The 21,396-nt window shown below is 30.9% G+C and overlaps 1 protein-coding gene across 1 annotated transcript; it reads right to left on the reverse strand.

The window, feature by feature from the left end:
* Positions 1–1,595: 1,595 nt before the first annotated feature.
* LOC145575990 (AP2-like ethylene-responsive transcription factor BBM2) lies at positions 1,596–8,345 on the reverse strand. The gene is made up of 9 exons (XM_081633775.1): positions 8,129–8,345; positions 7,182–7,806; positions 6,751–6,833; positions 6,564–6,572; positions 6,269–6,357; positions 5,256–5,329; positions 4,942–4,992; positions 3,463–3,539; positions 1,596–2,816 (listed from the first exon to the last, which is right to left on the reverse strand). The coding sequence occupies exons 1-9, from the start codon at positions 8,343–8,345 to the stop codon at positions 1,933–1,935; spliced, it is 2,109 nt and encodes a 702-aa protein (XP_081489901.1). The 3' UTR covers positions 1,596–1,932.
* Positions 8,346–21,396: the final 13,051 nt, after the last annotated feature.

Raw genomic sequence — 21,396 nt, forward strand, 5'->3', positions numbered from 1 at the left:
ATTTATGTTGATGACTACACGGAATAATCAAATTTGGTTCATGTTAGCCGACCCCACTTTTGGGATTAAGGCTTTGATTGATTGATTGATTGATTTATACACGACCTGACTCACATGTCAAGCCATATTGGTGGAGTGACGGTTCCCTGTAAAGAGTTTTTAGATTTTTGTTTTTTGGTTATTTATAACACTTCAACATTAAATTATATTGGCCCTTCGTGACATGTTGGGCTTGTGACATTTTGTCTCGGTCCAAGATGGTCCACGTGCCAAGATGGCACATACATATTTACTTATATCATTCAAAAGCTTTTAGCAAGTTTACTTGCATCATTAGTCTATACACAAGATATTTTAATTATACCACTTCATTTTCCTGACTTATATTTATGGTTTGGTAAGATTTATGTACAACTGTATCTGTCTTTTCTCAGCTAGTGTATTATGAGGATTACTTATAGTACGCGTTAAGCTTGGTATGATCGACTCTAATCTACATTTGAAAAGCTTCAATTGGATGCTTATTGAGAGTTTAGCATGTATGTTAGAGAGTTGGGGGGTTCAACTTGGTGTCAACAAATTTAACATAACTTTTAACATGTCATCCTTTGTCAACATATGGTCAGTGATCACAGCTAAAGATAAATTCCTCAACAAAACTGTACATATCAGTTGACCTAAGGATGGCATTTCATTTGCTTCGTGCAAATATTTGCTCAAATATAAGATGATTTTAGCAAATTCATTCTACTGTCACACCTAAAGTGGACAGGAGTGAGCCATGTTGGCACATAGGTCAGCACGACGTAAGGTCCCCCTGCCATGACTGAGCCAAATTGAACCCAACACTTAGCCATGAGCTATGGTCACACTCATTACAAAAGTAGGCATGTGGCCTGAACCTGAGCCTGAGATGGCTGATAAGCACAACAGTACAGCATAATGGCTGAGTACGTGCCATGCCGCCTAGCCCCTGATGTTAGGGTTTCTATATAAGCTAGAAATAGAAGTCTTAATTTAATTAAACTAGATTGTATCCGTGCTAACGCGCGGTTATAAGATGTGGAAGTTATTAAGAAAAAAAAATGAAGTGAAAGTTATTTAATTGGAGGTTATAGGAACAACAATAACCACCACCAAAAAAAAAAAAAAAACTCAAATGCATGAGATTTGAGAATTGGCCTTTTGAAGGGTTGTGGTTAAATCACTCTGCAATTATATAAAAGATATGAAGATTATGTCTTCACTCCAGGATCTATAGCATGAGTAAGGAAACTAGTATTTTAACTTCCCTATACCTTTGTCTTAGACTGTCAGAATAACAGGGAAGATTCAATTCCTGCTTGCTGTTACTTCTGTTTGCTAAAATTCTCTGAACTACTGCACATTAGTACCTCCAACCCAATTTTATATGTACACAATGAAATTGGGAATAATGAAAAGTTCAAGCAGAAATAAATATTGACTAAAAGTAAAATATTGCAGAAAACAGAAAGTATACAGAAATGAGAGCCCATTCTTTGTATCATAATGTTAGTTATTTCAAAATTACAAAGCATGGTGTAGTCAAAGGAGTAAGGAAAAAAAAAAAAAAAAAAACCTTTCCGAGGATCTAATTCACCCAAAGTTCCCAAAATCATAGCAAAAGTGAGCTAACAACTCAAAACCTTTGCTATTACTGAACTCCAGGCTAGATCCCTGTGCAATTTCCTTATAATATAGATCTGAAATAAAGAAGGAAAAAAAAAATCTAACTTGATCCTCCTAATTAGTTAATTCTGTTAAATGGAGTAAATATAACAAAATGGGAGGAATGAGAAATAAATACTAGTAAAAATATTCAAACCTAGGAAATGAGTTGTGTACACCCCAAAACCTTCTTAATTCTTTCCTTCCATCTTATTACTCTTCACCCTTTCTTTCCTTTTGATTTTATGTGTCATTCCACACAGTGAATGTAGGGATTGCACCTCCACCATGACCACCAACAGCAGTCATGTTATTAGGCCTCGGAACGAGTGCTGGGATCGCGGTTGGGACCCAGTTGTTACAAGCTGTCCCTTGATCATAAGTCCCAACAGCTCCCCTTACACCAGTACCATTGTTAGTAGCGTTATTTCCTTGGTGTGAGTAATAGTAGTAATTCTCATACCCACTTTGCTCATTTCCATTCCCATTATTCCCTTCATGAGCTATAACTGTAGACAACCCAAATGGCAATCCATAGCCACCACCACTGTCACTCCCATTCCCATTCCCATTTCCGTAAACACCGGGATTTGACCCTGCTGAGGCATGCTCCAAATTAGAGGAAGGATTCTCCAACCCCATCAAATTATGCATCTGGAAGAAATTATGAGTCCCATTATTCAACTGAAGCTGCTGATTAAGATGATCTTGGTAGTCATGAGTAGTGTCCTGTACTTCTTGCTTACACCACAGCCTCTGCTGCTGCTGCTGCTGCTGGGATGCAGCATAAGGGTAGTGCATTGCCAATGGTTGAGCTTGGGCTGTCGGGAACGCGATCCCGGGCCACGAATGGAAGTTAGGAGTCCCATTACCATAAGCAGCATTAGTAAGCTGAGAAGTTTCATGATCATCAACAGCAGCAATTGCCCTAATGATCTGCTTGTCTGGTGCAGCTGTTAATTCCTCAACATCTTTTAACCGCTTTGCAGCCCCACCAATAGGAAGTGTGGTGCTATCTAGGATGGCTTTCACATCATACCTGTTTATCTCAAAGTTAGTTACTGCATTTAGTCCCCTGAATTTTATTGCTGCTATGTCATATGCTTCTGCTGCTTCCTCCTGTGTGCCTGTAACAATTGAAAGCCCTTAGTATAATGTTGCAAAATATGTTACAGCCCTCTAGCGACTTTTTTTATGAGACAATTACCATCAAAGTAGTAACAACATTTAGAGTCCGAAAAGTATTGTATATATGCATGCAGAGATTATAAAAAAAGGCTAGTTTGATGCAGGGTATTTTTTAGTATATACAGGACAGTTCTGTAATGATGAGCACAATTATGGTTTGGTAATACATTAATGAATTTTTCCTAGTTTTACATTTGTTTTTTTTTTTTTTTTTATTTTTTTTTTTTGGTAAACTACTAGGAGGACCCCCCACCGTATCACAGGAATGGGGGGATATGAGGAATAGAACACTCATCACTTGGGGGGCATCTCCTCATTCCTCTTTTCTTAGTATAGTATCATTAGTATGGCTAATGTTGCACATCATGACATACAAGCCTATGTGTTAAGAGTCTTGGCCTTGATGGTTTTGGAGCAATGTACAATAATGTTCCGAGTTAAGCCCGTTTCATTACCATCTAATGATCTATACTAATGCACAACAACACAAGGTACAATAACTCCCTTAAAAACCTTATCGGGTGTATGCAGTCTTATCCCTTACGCGATACCAGCTTAAGCAATATAAAGATAATTGTTACTTACTGAAAGTGCCCAGGTAGAGGTCTTTGTTACCAGCAACCCTGCCTATCCTAGCCTGCCAACGACCATGCTGATGATGCCTAACCAAAATAAACAATAACAATTAGTCAAGACATGCATAAACTTAGCATAATTAATACATTAAAGTTATAATTAACATTTAATAACTTTGTACTTCTTAGGGTTTTACTATTAGAATTTACATAATTAATTAATTATGTGCATGTTTGGTGGTAAAAGTAGGCACATTAGGCTACAAAATTCCTGCAACAGTTGCAGGCAGAGTTCACATGGGCACATGAGACTGTATCCTTTTAACTTGGTCTTTTATTCCAGTCAAATTAGATTTTCATATTATTCTAAACTATATTATAAATTTTATATTATAAAGTACTTAAAAGGATACATGTGAACTAAGTGAATAAATTATGTCCTATCCACACGTATTGTAGTAAGAGTAGAATACAATCAAAATCATTATATTATAAAGTTTTATTAAATAAATAATGAGACTTAAAGATTTGGTCATTCAATTAAATACTTTATTTTTTAATTTGTGGAATATATTAATTAAGATTTGGATATAGGGGTAGTATGACATTCTCATATGCATACATCCAACTTAAGATTGCATTTTGCAGAATGTGGTCAAAATTCGAAAATTATAATTCAATCTATTTATATAACTTAAAGATGAAGAAGCTTCTGATTTGATTTGCTTTGATTATTTTTATTATAGTTAATTAGACAGAACTAAAAAAAAAAATAATATTATGCATTCAATTGAAATTCCTTACTAATTCTGGAATATTAACACTACTACTTTAAGTGCTGTTTCTGATTAATTGCAATTCCAATAATGGATTAATTAATAATACAATGCAAAATTAATAAAGGAATCAGTTTAATTGACATAATATAATTTTATTAGTGAACATATATTTAAAGTGTTTTGGTGTCATTAGCTTTTGTATCTTATCATAAAAACAATAATTTGGTGTGTATTTATTAGCCTTTACCTTGTACACTACTCCTGCTTAAAACAAGTCAGACCTGTTCATGTCATGAACTTCCAAAAGAGAGTATAATTACTAATTATTTAATTAATAAGGTGACTTTCTGAAATATTTACTGTCATTTAGGTTATATTATATAGTAATTACAAAGGGTATTGAACTATTAAGCTCCTTTAAATTATTTGAAGAAGATTAGTTTTCTCTAATGATGGTAACCTAACTTGATGCAATATGACTTCGTTATTTTTATATGAATTCTCTTTATTTAAGTTATACGCTTAAAAGATCGTACAAGAACTTATTTGAATTAGTAATATATGAAAACTTTAAGTCCTTAACTAAACTTGTTTGATCTTATTTAAACTTATTTATTTCTTTAGGAGTTTATAGTTTTAGGCTAAAACAACAAATTAAAGCTACATGAAGAACAAATACTTTGTATATAACAAAGTGAAAATTTAAATACCTTGTTACTCCTCGATAAATTGATGCACCACGAGAGAATCCACTGCTTTTCCTGTATTAAGAGAATTGAGTAATGCTTTCAATCTTCCGATCCCCTCTAACAAAATTTGATTAAAATGTACTACGTATAAATCAAACACATTACCATGCAAATTAAACCTATTTCAATCTCCCGATCCCCTCTAACAAAATTTGATTAAAATGTACTACGTATAAATCAAACACATTACCATGCAAATTAAACCTATTTCAATCTTCCGATCCCCTCTAACAAAATTTGATTAAAATGTACTACGTATAAATCAAACACATTACCTTCGTAGGGATGCAACATATTCTTGGCGCGTCATATGCTTCATATCCTCAATTTCCTTCTCATAATCAGTAATCTGAATTATTGAAGAAAAAATAATTATTAAAAAAAATAGACTAGTGATTTAAATATATAATAATGTTAATGATGTTATTAATACAAAAGATGGACATGCAATGCAAAATTCCTGAGTCATGCTTCCACTAACAATGAGTTCATAGTGCAAAACTTCACCAGTAGCACCGGAGCATGTTCCCTAATCAAATAATTAATTGTTTAAGATAATAGAGACATAAAATCCTTAATTATGGTGCACTTAATTAGTGAAAATGTTTGCACTTTGAGTAAAGCTTTTGCATAAATATTGTCTCATGAAAGATTATTAATTAAGAAAAACCGGGATATGATATTGTGGAATTTAAACTTTATTAATTAGTAGAAAACATAATAATAAAGCAAATATTAATGACTCCACTTCTTTTCACTTTCAATTACATACTTCAATTAATATATACTTCATAATTACTTGATTGTGTTTTTAGATTTCTCATGCAATACTATTATTAATCACGTTAGAATATTATAATTAATGTAACTACTGCCAAAGTTTCATTCTAGCAAGTAAATTTTAGCCTCAAACGACACCATATTTGAAATGAAAAAGTACTATTATGTAGGTTAATTGCATACACAACCATGCATTTAAGTTTATAAGACACTAAAGTAGAAATAATCAAGGAGTTTTATCATGCTTAAATGCAAATCCGTGTACATCTAAGTTTATAACTTTGATATGCAAGTACGATAGAACTGTAAAATCTATCAACCCAAACAACCCAAAACTAATCCATACTTGATCAACATTTAAAATGTCCGTAAACCCTATTATTCCTAAATAATCATATCAAAGTTATAACTCGGCGAATCGTGTGTAAGATGAAATAATTGAATTTAATCAATAATAATAATAATAATAATAATAATAATAATAATAATGTAAAATGAAAAAACTTACAGGAAAGTTGGTGGTGGTAGTGGTACCCCAGTATTTTAATGCAGCCAAATCATAAGCTCTAGCCGCTTTTTCTTCTTTGTCATAACCCCCTAAAATTATATATACACAAAATGAGAGAATAAAATCAGAAAAAATTAAATTATATACCATAGTATATAAATTATACATTAGATAAGATCTATTAGATTCTATTCTTATTAAAAATAAAATTTTTGTAAGAGTATCTAAGTACTATAATTAACAATTAAAAGGGCTCAAAAAAGGAACTTTTTGTTCTCCACTATATATTACTTACCCAAATAAACTGCAACATTCCGCAAGATTGCCCACCATCAAACACACGATTGTTGTACACCCAAAAAGGAAACATATAATTAGTTTCTTTAATTATAAACAAATTCAGATTAATCAGAACACAAAAAAATCAATTTTATGAAGAGAAAATAACTAAGATTATTATTGATAATCTTAAAAATAATTACCTTGCCTTCCTTTACGAGTTTGCCCTTCTCTTCTACAACTATTGTCCCATAGATGAGCTTCATATCTTCCTGTCCATCTATGTCTGAAAAACCATATATTATACGAGTAAATTATAATAAGATAAAAGTATAACAATATTTCAAATTTATAAAATTGATTGGACTATTATAATTTTATTAATTAAAATAAGAAAACAAAGGCCTTGGGAGAAAAAAAAATAACTCAATTATCGATTAACCAAGAAATTAAGTACAAAAACAAATGGTTAAAGATCGATTATCGAGTACATTGGATACCCAAGGTGCAAAGTTTAAGAAATTTTTTAAAACCATATAATAATTAAATACAAGTATATTATTATATGAAGAAAGATAATAGATATTTTGTTTTTATTTTTCGATAAACTTAAAAGAAAAAAAGAATAATGTACCTTGTTACACCACGGTAAATGGAAGTACGTTGTCCAAAAGTATCAATAGATTTTCTAGGAACGGATTCAACAAGTGCACCACTTTGAACTTCGACATTAGTAGTAGTACTGCTACTAGTCGTATTATTGCATACACCCGTCGTACCATCACTTTGTTGTTGTTGTTGTTGTTTACTACTACTATTATCGGACAAACTACTTTCCATTATTTCTCCACCACCTCCGCCTGTCGCGAGTAGCGGCAAGGCGGAGTGTGACCCTCCGGTACCCATCGAAAGGGACAATGTTTGCGCATTTGTTAACCCGGGCCCACCACCGCCACCACTTCCGTCGACTAAATTTGATTGAGAAGGGTGGTTTGATCTCAACCATGTCTTGATCATGGAAACATTGAGTCCATTATTATTATTGTTGTTGTTACTAGTAGTAGTGTCTTTAGGGTTTGCCATGTTATTATTATTATTTTCTTGTGTTGTATTAAACATGTAGTGATCTCCATTACTTTGTTGTTGATGATCTCTAAAAGAATGGCTGCTTCCTAGGAAGTTCTCTAGTTTTGGCTCTTCTTCAACTTCTTGGTTTCCCATTAACATACTCATCTCTGAGTTTCCCTTCAAATTCCAATCTGCAAAAACATCACAAACTCTCCGTTTTTAAAAATTTTCATTTTTAATAGAAAATAAATTATTACAAACAAGAAAAATTAAAAAAAAAAAAAATAATAAAAAAAAATCCTACTAGATGAGGTTGATTCATTTAATCCTTTTTTTTTTTTTTTGGATTAGGGTTTTGTGATATGAGAATAATAAACATTTTAAACCATCTAAAGTGCTAAAAAATCATTTTCTAATTAATCTAGGGCATGAATTTGTAGGTTTGTTATATAAGACCAACAAAAAAAAAATTGAAAAAAAAAATACTAGATTTAGAAATAAAATTAAAATTACCTTGGGATTGATTATTTGTTGATCTATGGAAGGCCTCAAGGATGCCAAAGGGAGGAGGAAGATGATTGAGAGAAGGATGACCGGGCGGTGAGTCGGTACCGAGATCAAAACACTCTCCGGTGGTGCTTGTGAAGGGATTATGATGATCTTGATTAGGAGATTGAGAAGGAATTTCTTGAGGAGATAAAGAAAAACCTAACCAATTCATTGAAGCCATTTTTATAAATATCTTAGACAACAAAAGAAAATTAACTAAACTTGATAATATAAGGTAGGGTTAGTTTAATTTCTTTGTTAAGAGAGTGTTTAAAAAGGGATTAGATTTAAACTAGCTTAGTTTCATGCATGAATGAAGAAGAAAACTTAAGGGTTAATAATAGAGAAGAAAAAGAAGAACAAACCATTGTTAAGGAAAATATAAAAAGGGTGAAGATAGAGGAAAGGAGAAGAAGAGGAATGGTCAAAATTATGAAGAGAAAATTGTTTGTTTCAAAGCAATTCTAACATTTATATAATCTCCTTCTCTTTCTCTCTCCTCAATTTGTAAGTTTAATTAAACAAGTTTGTAGCACCCGTACAAGTCAAGTGTAATTGAAAATTGTACAACTAGTTGTAGCCTGAAATTCGCCCTATTGTGGTACCATATAGCTTACTATATGTCACTATATACATATTGGTGTTTATTGGTTAGTAGTGAATAAATTTGAATGAAAAAGATTGCTAAAAATAGGGGAAATGGTTTATGAACATTATGATTAATTAATCAAGTTGTATGGGAATATAATAATCTTAATTAAGTGTAACTAATATTCGATTTTCCTTTTGCCGTAAATTAAAATTATGCATGTAAGCATGTTGAATAGATATATAAAAATTATATATATCTGATTGTTACGATTAAATTACTACAGAGTAATATTAAGTTGACGATTATGAAACATAATTAAAACACAACAAAATGCATGTTATGGCAAGATAAATACTCCATAATATACTCGTAAAGTATTTCTTCTTCGTAATCATTTAATTAAACCCAGAAATGTATAATCACACCCTTTTACAATGTTTTTTGTTACTGTAAAATTTAAATATTTAATCATTTAATTAAACAACAAAAAATGTATAATTGCACCCTTTCACTTTTTTTTTTTTTTTTTTGTTGCTTTTAAATTTTAAATATTACTACATGTGATTAGATTTGAACTACTCCATAGTATTCTTGTAAAAAAAAAGGGATTTGAACTGGTATTAATTTGTTTACAAACATGATTAATACTAGGAGTACCACGAATGTATGTACATTATTACTACTCGTATGATGAAAAAAAGATTTACGAGTAATATTTTTTCGTAATTATCTTAATTAGTCATTTGAAATTATAAATTCAATGAATTTGAAAATAAAAGGATAGAGAGAAAAAAAAGGTGGAGGAGAGAGATTGGGGAAGGGGATGCAAATTTTTATACAAAGTACTATGTCTATTGAGGGAAGTGCAATAAAGACTTTCTGTCTATCAGAAAATTAAGGTACTTGTATTTAAAAAATGAGGTATATAGAAAAGGTACTCTAGCAGCAATTAAAGTAATTAATTTGTTATCTGGCTAGGTGTGCTAATAGTATGATCTTAAAAAAAAAATATATCCCTCTGCTTAAATATATTCCTCTAATAATACTTTGTTATTCAAACTCGGGTGATCATGTATGTCAGGCAAATATATATATTCGTGTTCAAGTGTCTGACTTGATAAAATTTAAGAATACTTTTATAATTTTAGTATAAAGTGTTTAAGGGTTCATATCTATGTCACAAGTCAGAATGTTAAAGATTTAATACAGTTAATCTACATAAAATGAAAAACACGAGTAACATTAACTCGATCTAATCCAAAAGTAGATAGATAAATAGACCATAGTCCATAGACAGACAAATAGATAGAACAAAAGTAACACTCTGTTGGCCGGATTGCTGGTAATATTGAAGATATGTACGTAGTGATATTTTAAGCTTTAATTCTAGTCACCTTTTGAGTCTAGCCCAAAAATAGAGACAAGTTAACCTTATCGCATGCCGAATTTATGCTAAGTAGAGAACGTTGCAATGTATGTTTGGGTAATAAACTTAATTTAATTAGTAAGCCTAACACATGGGTTTGCTAGCTCAAGCTATACAGCCATGTTGTGCTATCGTAAACCTTAATATATAATGTCGCCAGTAGCAACGTGCAACATTTCAGGCAGATTGCACCAAAATGATTTAGTATAAACGATTAGGCATGGTTATTGGATGGATTCATGGATCAATCTGGTTAACGAGTTTGGTTGGATATAAGTTGGACCATTTGATAAGATTATTTTGTTCATGAATTGAAATTTGAGTTGGAATAATTATATCTTAATACGACAGACATATATATATAAAGTTAATTTTTCTAGACATCTAGATAAAAGTGTTATTTACTATTTTAGTAGAGTATCTTTATCTAAATACGCTAATTATATCGCATAAGTATTTAATTTACTAATCGCCAAATATTCAACATTATCATGGTGACAATTCCCTCCATGCACCTTCTAGGAAGGCATGAACATGCACTTACACTTCTAGATTTGGCAATAGTATCAGATCAAGCTTTGATTGTTGTTGCTATCATACAGAGTGACAACAACTCATGCTAAAAATCCAAAGCAAAACGGGCGAAATTAAGATAATGATTGATGGTTGATTCTTTCTAATATTATATTTTGTGTTTTTTGAGAAGAGCATATATAAATATGTGCATATAATTTGGTGTAATTGGCTCAAATTCTGTCAACTATGGTCAGTTCTTCAATTCCCGGGGTTGGGTTCAAGCTTTCAAAATATAATCAGCCTGCTGGTTTGGTTGCTCAATAGACTTGTGAGACTTCAGTTTAATACTATTTCGATCTACTCACCAAATTTTATAAGAGATTTAAAAATAAAACAATAGTAAAAATAAAAGTAATGTTAAAATATGCTCTTTTAATTTTTTTAGACTGGCCGGTAATACATACTTTGAGGTATTAAGACCCTGTTCTTTTGAGTTTCCATGGTCTACTCTGCTCAATATTGCTATGCTAAAATATGCTCTATTCTGCTGAAATCAGCTCTTCTTAGAAACTAAAAAAATAGGGTCTAATTCACGAATGTGCGACTAAATCACACGTCAATAAAAAAAAAATTAATAATAATAATAATAATAATAATAATAATAATAAAGAAAAAAGTGGTCTGGAAACATTTAGATGAATAGAAACATATAGAGCGTAACTATTATTTTGAAAAGGCTAATATAGAAAAACAGTATAAGTGTAACCATTATTTCAAAACACGGATTTAGTATGAGATGGATTAATAAGTTGTTATATTATTGGGTAGGGCCGTAGGGGCATGCATGCAAAAATGCAAAAGAGAAGCAAACCATCCCACACCTATTAAATTGAAAAATATCGTTGGAAAACATCAAGTTCAATTCTTAGCTACTTTATTTCATCAGTTTGTCAGTATACTTATACCATCAACATACATGATCTCTGAAATCTGCATGCATTCATTCATTCATATAAAATCATAATATATAAAACTATACTATAGTACTACAAATAAAATTATTATACTTTTTATAACAACCTCCTGAAAGGCAGAAAAAAATTCATAATAACAGCCTTCAAAAACCCATAACTTTATCACATTCTTTCCCATATCTTACTTGCCTATTATTTATTTGTATACATGCTAAATGCCAGTAATATAATGCTGCTGCTACATATATATATTCTATATATATTTCTCAACTTTATTGTATATTTTTTGGTAATTCATTTATTTCTAATCATCAACCAACCTGGTGATATCTGCAGTGCTCCCCCGGTTGAACCGGGAGTCTCTGTGATGGGTGGCTGGGTGCACGTATATCTATAATGCATGCATGACTGACACTTTTTCACTATGCAAACTACTGCACCTGATGAAATCAAGTACGACTCAAGTTATGTATGTGTTTATGTACTGCCATAACTGTAGATACTATATATGCTCAGGGTACCTCGCTTTATTCGAAAGTAATAGTCACATATGAATATAACTATTTTTGTTATGCAGTACTTTGTATGTACATACATGTACCAACAAAGTGTGTTAAAGTATTGACTCACTTGATAAGACAAGAGCATAAAAGAATCAGAAGTAATTACGACTTCCATGTATAGAGTCTAAACTAGGGGGGATTGCACCCCTAAATTGAGACATTAAACCTTGTATTATGGTTTATAGTAACTAGCCTTCATACTCTATCTACAATTCAATTTACATTAATTTTATAAAGTATAGTTGTATAAAAGATTTGGTTTATTTTGTGGTACATTATGCATGCATCTTAATAGTTAATAATTGGCTTATTGCCATCTACTTATCCCCTTTTTAATAAAGAACCTAAATTATACGGACAAATGCAATACCATATAAAATAAGGTACATGATATCTTGATGATCCATTTGATTAATGGTTTTTGTACTACACGTTATTATAAAATTTGTAGCAATAATTATGGTTGACATATACCATTTTTATATTATAATGACTTGACCAAAATTTAATCAATGAAAACAAGGAAAAAAACATAGCATCACTAAGCTAGTTGATTATGAAACACTATTTAATCATAAATAGAGTTATAACATAAAAATATTTAGAGCAAAATCAGCGAATCTTACAAGTTTACAAAGGGTTAAGTTTTCGCAGCAACGAAGTATATACAAAGTATATGTTAGCCACATAACACAATTTGATCCCTTAAATAGTGTCATAGTTCGTAACATAATAGTTGTAGAGACAATTATTAGTTTAACATTTTTCTCCATAGCATTCAACATTTGTTACTAAACCTACTGACCACTATAACATATTAACATAATAAACGAAATTGTGAGACAATCTCCTACAAGTCTAGAACTAATTATTTTAAAGCGTACTATCTTATTATTCGATCGGCCTTGTGATGCTTAATTAATTATATTGGTTACTTGTCCTCGTACCTTTGTATCAACATCTGATCTCGATCTCTCTTAAAAGATCAAATCTTCCTCACTCTCTAATAGTCTAATACGGAGTATGCATAGTATACATTAATGTAACTTTTTAAATTAAGTTTAATTAATTTTAGGTAGATAATAATTAAGCTTAAAACAATAGTTAAAGTAAGGTGTAAACCTCGATGGGAGCAAGCATAAGACCAAACCCGCACTCTTCTCCTTCAAATTCACTGAGTTTGACCGTCAATAAAGGAAACACACACGGTAATTTTCACATGGGACGACGGATTTCTCTTTATAATTTATTTTCCATTTTTAACTTTACTAATTGTAGTAACTATTACTTCTACTACAGTATACTACTACATTCATAGAATCACACTACACATTACAAACACGTACGACACACAATGGGAAGGTGAAGTTGCGTTTACACTCCAATTGTAGGAAAGTATCTTTTTACTATCTTATCTATTATTGTCTCGATATGATTGCAGTAAATATGGAAAAACTATTTTATCCTATCCTCTTAATCTACAAAGCACGGAGTAAAAGATTATAAATTCGTGCAAAAAAATAGACATAGTATGATTTTGTTTGTCCATGAAGTAAATTATTCAACTTAATCAACTACGAGTACAAATAATGATATGTGATAATTAGTTAAAGACAAAAAAAAAAAAAAATGCTTCCAGTAAAAAAAAAATGCCTTATTCTAATATCTTAAATAAATAAGCAAGCAGTAGTATTAGGGTTTTAGATTGAGTATTTAATACAATACCTTGTATATTTACTAAATTACGAGTTTACTGCGTTGATAAATGATACCGGCAATATTAGTTCGTAATTTAATTAAATTAAGGGAAATTGGTCTTTTATATAATTCGGTATAATATAAAAAGGTTTAATAGCGTTCATTTCATATAGAAATTTCTCTTCAATTAATATTATTCGGTAAAATTTAAATCAGATCAATTAAATTCAATAATTTAATGAGTTAATGGGTCAAATATAAACTCTACATCAATAAACATACATAAAATCAATTTCCACTAGTAAAATTAATTTTAAATCAATCAAAATCATGTGAAGATTAAATACATAGGGTTTTGCCTTATAGGAGTAAAAACATTCTTGCCTTCCCGGTGTGAATTTATTTATAAACAATAATAAATTTGATGATTTTGAAACTAAGTCATTGAAATTAAGAAGTAATGTGAAATTAATTAACAATAAATTATATTATTAATCAATTTTGAATCTTATGAAATCACATGATATACACTGTATATAGCCTTTCAAAAAAAAAAAAAAAAAAAAACATTGTATATAACCTAGCTAGCTTAAAAGGTGTATACAAACATTATACTAGTAAAATGTATTTTTTAATTTAATACTCCGTATTTTCATATAATTTTGAAATTTTATGATAATATTCATCGCATTTATATGCAAATACAATCAATATTGTCAAAATTAATAATTATAAATCTTTTTCTTTTTAAGCTTCTTATATAACGCTTTTATTTCTTATGACTATAAATTACTGTACGAGTGTTATTTTTCTATACTAAAAAAAAATGTTAGCATGACGTATTTAAAATGAAAAACGGTAAAAACAAAAGAAAGACAAAATCTCGGTAATCTCATCGTAATCATACCCCCAAAAACTTAAGCCTATTGGGGGGAACAAAGAAGGTTGCCATTATAGACAAAAAAGAGAGTTGCACCAACTTTTGACCATTCTTCTCACCTACGAGTAATTTTTTTGAATTTTTTCCACCTTTCATAATATTTTTTTTCACCGTCCTATTATTAATTACCATTATATTACCAAGTACACGGGTAAATAGATTACATTAGTATGCATGAGAGTGAAGTAGTGAATAATACTCCAATTTTTTTTAAGGAAACAAGTCACCTGAGGTGGATACGATGCATCATGATTCATGTACAAGTATATAGTATAATGTCTTCATACAGAGAAGCTTAGCAGGTTTTTTCAATTTATTCTCTTGTCCCTTCTCTTTGTGTCCTTGTATATCAGCGTTAACACTTACTGTGGATGACTTCGATCATCAAAAGATGGCAATAATATAAAAGTCAATGTATATTGCGCGATTTATTACTCAATATATATGTTGTAATTAAATATCTGTAGTTAACATATTATAACAATTTCAAGTACAATCATATACCCTATATAGCATTGTCGTGAAATGTTACCCTAATCTTTCTATTAGAATGAGCTGAGCAAGGATCTCAAATATAAATTATGAGTCCAGTGACTTACAACCAAATGATAGCTCACATACTCTTACTACCTAGTTAGCATTTACATGCTCGACCCTTTGTTTCCTTTAGCGATAATCGCAAAATGTAAATTAGTTCACTTTCATGGCAAATTGACCTACTTATTATTAGGGGTGAGCGTACCCTGTAAAAATCTTAGGACCCGGAACCGGAACCTGTTGCAATAGGTTCCTATTTTTATACGATTTTGATATAAGGCTTTATACCTGTTCAACAGGTTCCTAAAAATTGGGAATCGGAACTGGAACCTGCAGGTTCAAACAGGGTACCCTGTCCTTCAAATTAAGCTTAATAATTACTTGATAAATTCTAACAAAATTAAAAAAAAAAAAAATGGATGTTCACAATAAAAGCTTACAACTTTAATACTAACAACAAATATAACAAACCAATACTGAATGTCTAGAATATTTGATACAATATTATAAATACTTGTATTAATACCATTAATTAAACATTTTAAGAGTAAGATGAAAAATGAATAAGAGGAGAAAGAGAGGTAGGTGATTGCTTTTATATAATTTTGATATAAGGCTTTATATTTGGGCTTAAATGATAGATTCCGGTTTTATGTACCCTATAGGAAACCTGTACTAACAGGGTACCCTACAGGTTACGGGTCCAAAATTTTCAGGTTCCGATTCCATGTCAGGGTACCCTGAATTTTTGCTCACCCCCACTTATTATCGTTCTACACCATTTATTGACACAATGACACGTACTACTCCTTAGCTTGTTTTGAAAAATGTATCCAATTTTGTTTAAATGCAAGTTCGAGTGCATGCCTTATGTAGTATTGTAAGACTTTTTGACAAAAAAAAAAAAAAAAAAAAAAAAAAAAAAAAAATTGCAATCAAATTTACAAACATGCATGTGATACCATGCCCATATGGCTATTGCTCGATTGAGTGTCGCTTCACACCGACGCATTTGTGTGTCCAATTTAAGGAGGCTAACTGTGGAATTGAAGGTGCACATTGATCATTGTATTCGTCTAATTTTTAGAATATGCTTATTTATTTATTTAACATGAAGCTAATCAAGAGTAGGTGGCTATTGTCTTATTACTGCACGATAATATTGCAGAGAGACCATTGTACTTCATTATTGCTTCAAATGATCATCCATCCCTACAAAACTCTTACTTGATCTTAAAAATAATGTATATTATCGCGTTGTTCATCTAAAAGATCACACGGGGTAGTATTCTTTTAACGTGAATTTTATATCATAAAAATAACATATTCTCAATTCTTCTAATAAAGTGTTTGGTAAGTAGCAGCTAATTAACGAATTGAGCTCAGAAAGCTAAGGAGGACATTCTCTTGGAGGAGTTAAGAGAGACCCATAATGTGAATGATCAATCATATGATATTGAGGTGATACAAAGAAGTAGGATAAGGGATGTCATATCAAACGGCTCACATAGGCCAGTTATTAGTTAATCATCATCTGTGGATGCATGCACACTTGGGTTCGTTGTGGGGCTATTTTTCTGATTTCATGCATTGTGCCATGTGATTTCAGCATGCCTCTTCCTCTTTCATCTTCATTCCCCCCTATTTTCTTCAATTATAAATCTTTTTCTTCGATTATATAAGAACATGCATCATCATCAACATTATTATTATTATTGCCTTGCAGAGTTATTATAGGTCCACCTCCATTTACAAACTTCTTACATACATTATTATTACGCGGGTGTGTGTCCTTTGTAGACATGGTATATTGGAATGGAAGTTGTAAATCATTGAAAATGCAATCCAATCAAGCAAGCTCATTAAAAATGGTTGCAGTTGAAAATTCACCTTTTAACTTTGAGATCACGACGCGAGTTCAAGTCTTATCATTTACCTGTAATTGGGAGCAAATAAGTCCCTTACCTTTTTTCGTCTCTTTACTCTCAAGCGTTGACCTATGCAGCAGAGAGGGGTCAGTTAGTTGAGTTTATATTATATGATTATCAAGTGTTAAATGTGTAAGGCTTAGATGGCAAAAGAAAGTCCAACATTATTCATTGTTTATGGAATGAACTATGCACTACTTATTTAATTTCATATCCAATGTAAATTGGATTAAAGTCATCTATAAATTTTATCACCAAATCGTATTAGATTAAGTATTTTTAATTCTTTATTATATGGAAAGGGGGTAGGGGGTCGAAATTCTTGGTTGTTTTATTTCATAAATAATTCAATTTTGTGTTGTGCAAATTTAGGGACCCTTATAATGAAGATAAATTTCTAGTTTGTACGTATAATGTTAAATTTCTGAGGTGCATTTTAATAAGAATATTTATCCCTGATTCAGCTTATAAAAAAAATAGCGTGTCCCTAATTTTAAAGCAAGAAACATAAATCTTTGGAACTCCTTTTGCAATTGCATGACATAAACGTGGATTGGCTAATACAAAGCTTAGCATTTTTATTTTTTTTTATTTTTTTATTTTTTTTGCTATTTTTCAAGTGAACAGATCTTCAGCAACAACCTGGCTGTCACTTTGACTTAATTATATTGAATGCAAATTAAGGCATTGGATTATATATATAATGTTTCCTCTCCATTATTAATGCCTCTATCACCTTAATTTACAATCCTCTCCTATATTTTGCTTAACTCAGCTAACATATGTTAAAAATCATTCTAAACATTACTCTGTATTACCTTAAAATTTATTAAAATAAGAGTAAAATTATAAGAACTCAAATTCTTATATGTGACTGGCCATACCATAATGGGGGTTATTTTGTTAATTAGTGTTATAGCCTTATAGGAGTTATTATACGATCAGTTTTACATGAGTTACTTTATACTTTTTACCATCAGACACATAGTATAGTCAGCCAGTCAGCCACATACAAGACGGACTGTTATACTTGTAAGATTGATCAAGAAGTATGGTCAAAAAAGATTTGAAAAAAAAATAATAAATAAATGAGGGAAAGAGGAAGGGAGGCAGTGGGAAGTGGGAATTTGCATGGGAGAAATCAGCGGAGCACCCGTGCCTTCTTGGGAACAATATTAGCGAATATTGTCAATCCCCCCTTTTCTTTAACACTATTATCCATGCTTAATTACTTTTTTTATTAATTAATTACATGCATAATTACACTCAGAAGAAAAAGAATAACTCTATAAACACAAACACAATCTCCATAACTCAAGTGCTACTGCTTCCCCAATGAAAAGTTACACTTTTTTATATAATAAGGTGCCTTTTTTGCATGGTCCATGCAATGCCTCATTGGCAACCTAAGCCTTATCTATATCTCTTCTATTTGCATTCTTCATTAATATGATAATATGAATAGATGTGTTTAAAATACACATTTATTGAAGAATCTAACAATATATGAATTGATGTGTTAAAAATCCATCCTTGCCTCAGCTCCGCCCATCTATGATTAAGACATGGACTCGTATGTGAGTTTGAGCTAGTTATCACACATTGAAAAAATAGAGAATGAATAGTTAACAATAGAAAATAATAATAGTGGGTTACTCCATCTATTGTCAATTGATTTTAGAATAGAACTCTGTTAAGTATTACTCCGTATATGTGATCATACTCTCCTCCGATTTGATATGAACTTGCCCAATAAAGTTTACCATATACGTAACAAATTAAAGTAGCTCCAAATATAGTCATAATATATCAATTGATGACGCTTTACTCCTTTCATTCCTTTATTTTCTTAGTTTTAGAAACTAGGTTACGTTGTATATGCTTCCGAACACATACTCTTGTCATGTACAGTACTCTATATTACATCAACTATCTGGCTATCTTACATAACTCCAATCACCCGTACCTCAAATCGCAATCATCAATCAATGCAAAAATAAAAACCCATAACATGCTACGAAGTATTATTATTTGTTTTAAATAAACACATAAAAATATCTGCTAAAATGTTAAATAATGCATGATAAAAATGACCTGGCCAAATTATGGTCAAACCTCAAACAATTACATGAAAATCTTCTGCACATAAAAGAACAATCTCTGTCACGACATCCTATCGAAAAGGTAGGCGGATAAAGAACTTGTAGATCATCATACAAATTAAAGTAATACCCTATTTATCTGCAAAAATATTAGGGTTTTTAATTGCAATTATATTTTTAACATAATATTAATATTGTACACTTAATTACTTAATTAAATTAATTTATTTCATAACAAAGCAAGGTTAGTTATGAGTCTTATGACTGCTAATTCATAGAGGGTAGGTCTTGTGGCTCTATGAAAGATAAAAGAGACAAAATTAAAGCTAAGCTAATCAGTGTGGGATTAGAGCTTCATTATTATTTTTATATTTTTTCTTGATTTAATCAATAACATGCACTTTGCCTCATGCTTGTCTAGGGCTATCTTCTTATATAGTTATATTTATAATTTTCTACTAAATTCTTTTCATTTTTATTTGCTTAACATTTTGCCCTAGAAATGCTCATAATCCAACGGGAAACAGTAATTGGGATTCAAACCTCCTAATTACTAGGGTTTTTCCCCAAGAACTACTCCTATAATTTGATAAATTAATCATACTGTGTTTGCTAAGATCCCATATTGATGAAAATGATCAAGTATAGATATATAGTATATCGTAAGTCTAGTGGTTGCTCCACCTATTGTCAATTTGTTAAATTTAATATAGAGTTTCACTGGGTCTTCATGTATCGTGGTTAATCTCTACTTTATGTATGCATGTCCGTTATTAAAAGTTTTTCTATACTTTAAGAGATTTAAAATTATTGTGATTGTAAATAATATTGCATAAAATATTGTTAGTTTTCAAACAATCATCCTAAACATATATAGCGAGCCCTACCTTCAACAATTGCGCGACAAAGCTATATATTTTCCAAATTATTATAATGTTCGAAAGTCGGAAAAAATATTATCCATTGTTTAATAAGTCTTGAATCTTGATCTTGCAATCCATAGATCAATTGTACCAATCTTATTGATCTTGAATCTTAAACATTATTACTATATAAGACATTTAAATATGTAAATCTTATATATTGTTGAATATCCCGGGGCCTAAGTTGATCTCCCTTGGCATATGAGCTCTCAATGCAATTTGCATTCATACATTGATCCATGCAATTTAACCACAAAAGAAACTTAATTATTGAAGTTTTAATTGGGTTTTATAAATTATAATTAAGCTTAGACACATTCAATTGCGTGTGATTTAAGATGAAGAAAGTCACGTGTGCTAGATCCGTTCCATAATGCAGCTTGCCACTAGTTAAATCTACAAGTTTTGTCATTCATATAATCCAAATTGGAATGAAGTGTTCGAGAGATTAAATTCAAATTTATAATGTTAATTTCGTGAGATAATTATTGAACATATATGAGAAAGTAATTCTTCTTGGAAATTGTGAATCTGATTTGGTCTAGGTTGTGTAATTTTGTTAATTTGTATCCAATTTTTGCATCTCTTGAATGTTGACTAGATTGATATCCTATTACGTACAATTATACAAGGGTGAGTATGGTGTAGAGATGTACATTAGAAATTGAGGCCATGAGCTAAAATCGCGGCCTTCATAATTCAAGTGAGTTATTACTATAACGATTATTGCGTTTATGTTATCACGAAAATAGAACTAATAATTGTACGTCGTTGGTCTTGTTTTTAATTCGAAATTCAAGTTCTAGTAAAAGGAGATTTGAAATGAAACTTTATTTACTGCTAGTAGTTTGATTTTGAAATCTTATCCACCCCAACCTCACGCGTTAGGGAGAGAAAAGTATTGTCCTCAACTCTATTTGTTCTTTAATTTCTTTACCCTAATTTCTAACTTGACAAATTAAAAATGTACTCGTCTTATACTATTTCCTGCCCTTTTTAAATTACTATTAAAAACCGAAACAAAAAATGAAAT

Source organism: Chenopodium album, chromosome 13 (genome assembly GCF_948465745.1).
Source record: "Chenopodium album chromosome 13, dcCheAlbu1.1, whole genome shotgun sequence".
NCBI classification, from domain to species: domain Eukaryota; kingdom Viridiplantae; phylum Streptophyta; class Magnoliopsida; order Caryophyllales; family Amaranthaceae; genus Chenopodium; species Chenopodium album.

Coding starts and splice junctions, on each gene's coding strand:
- LOC145575990 (XM_081633775.1), bottom strand. CDS start 8,345: ATGGCTTCAATGAATTGGTTAGGTTTTTCTTTATCTCCTCAAGAAATT. Junction 6,834..7,181: donor ATTTACCGTGGTGTAACAAG/GTACATTATTCT, acceptor ATGGTTTTTCAG/ACATAGATGGACAGGAAGAT. Junction 2,817..3,462: donor CCTCTACCTGGGCACTTTCA/GTAAGTAACAAT, acceptor CAATTGTTACAG/GCACACAGGAGGAAGCAGCA.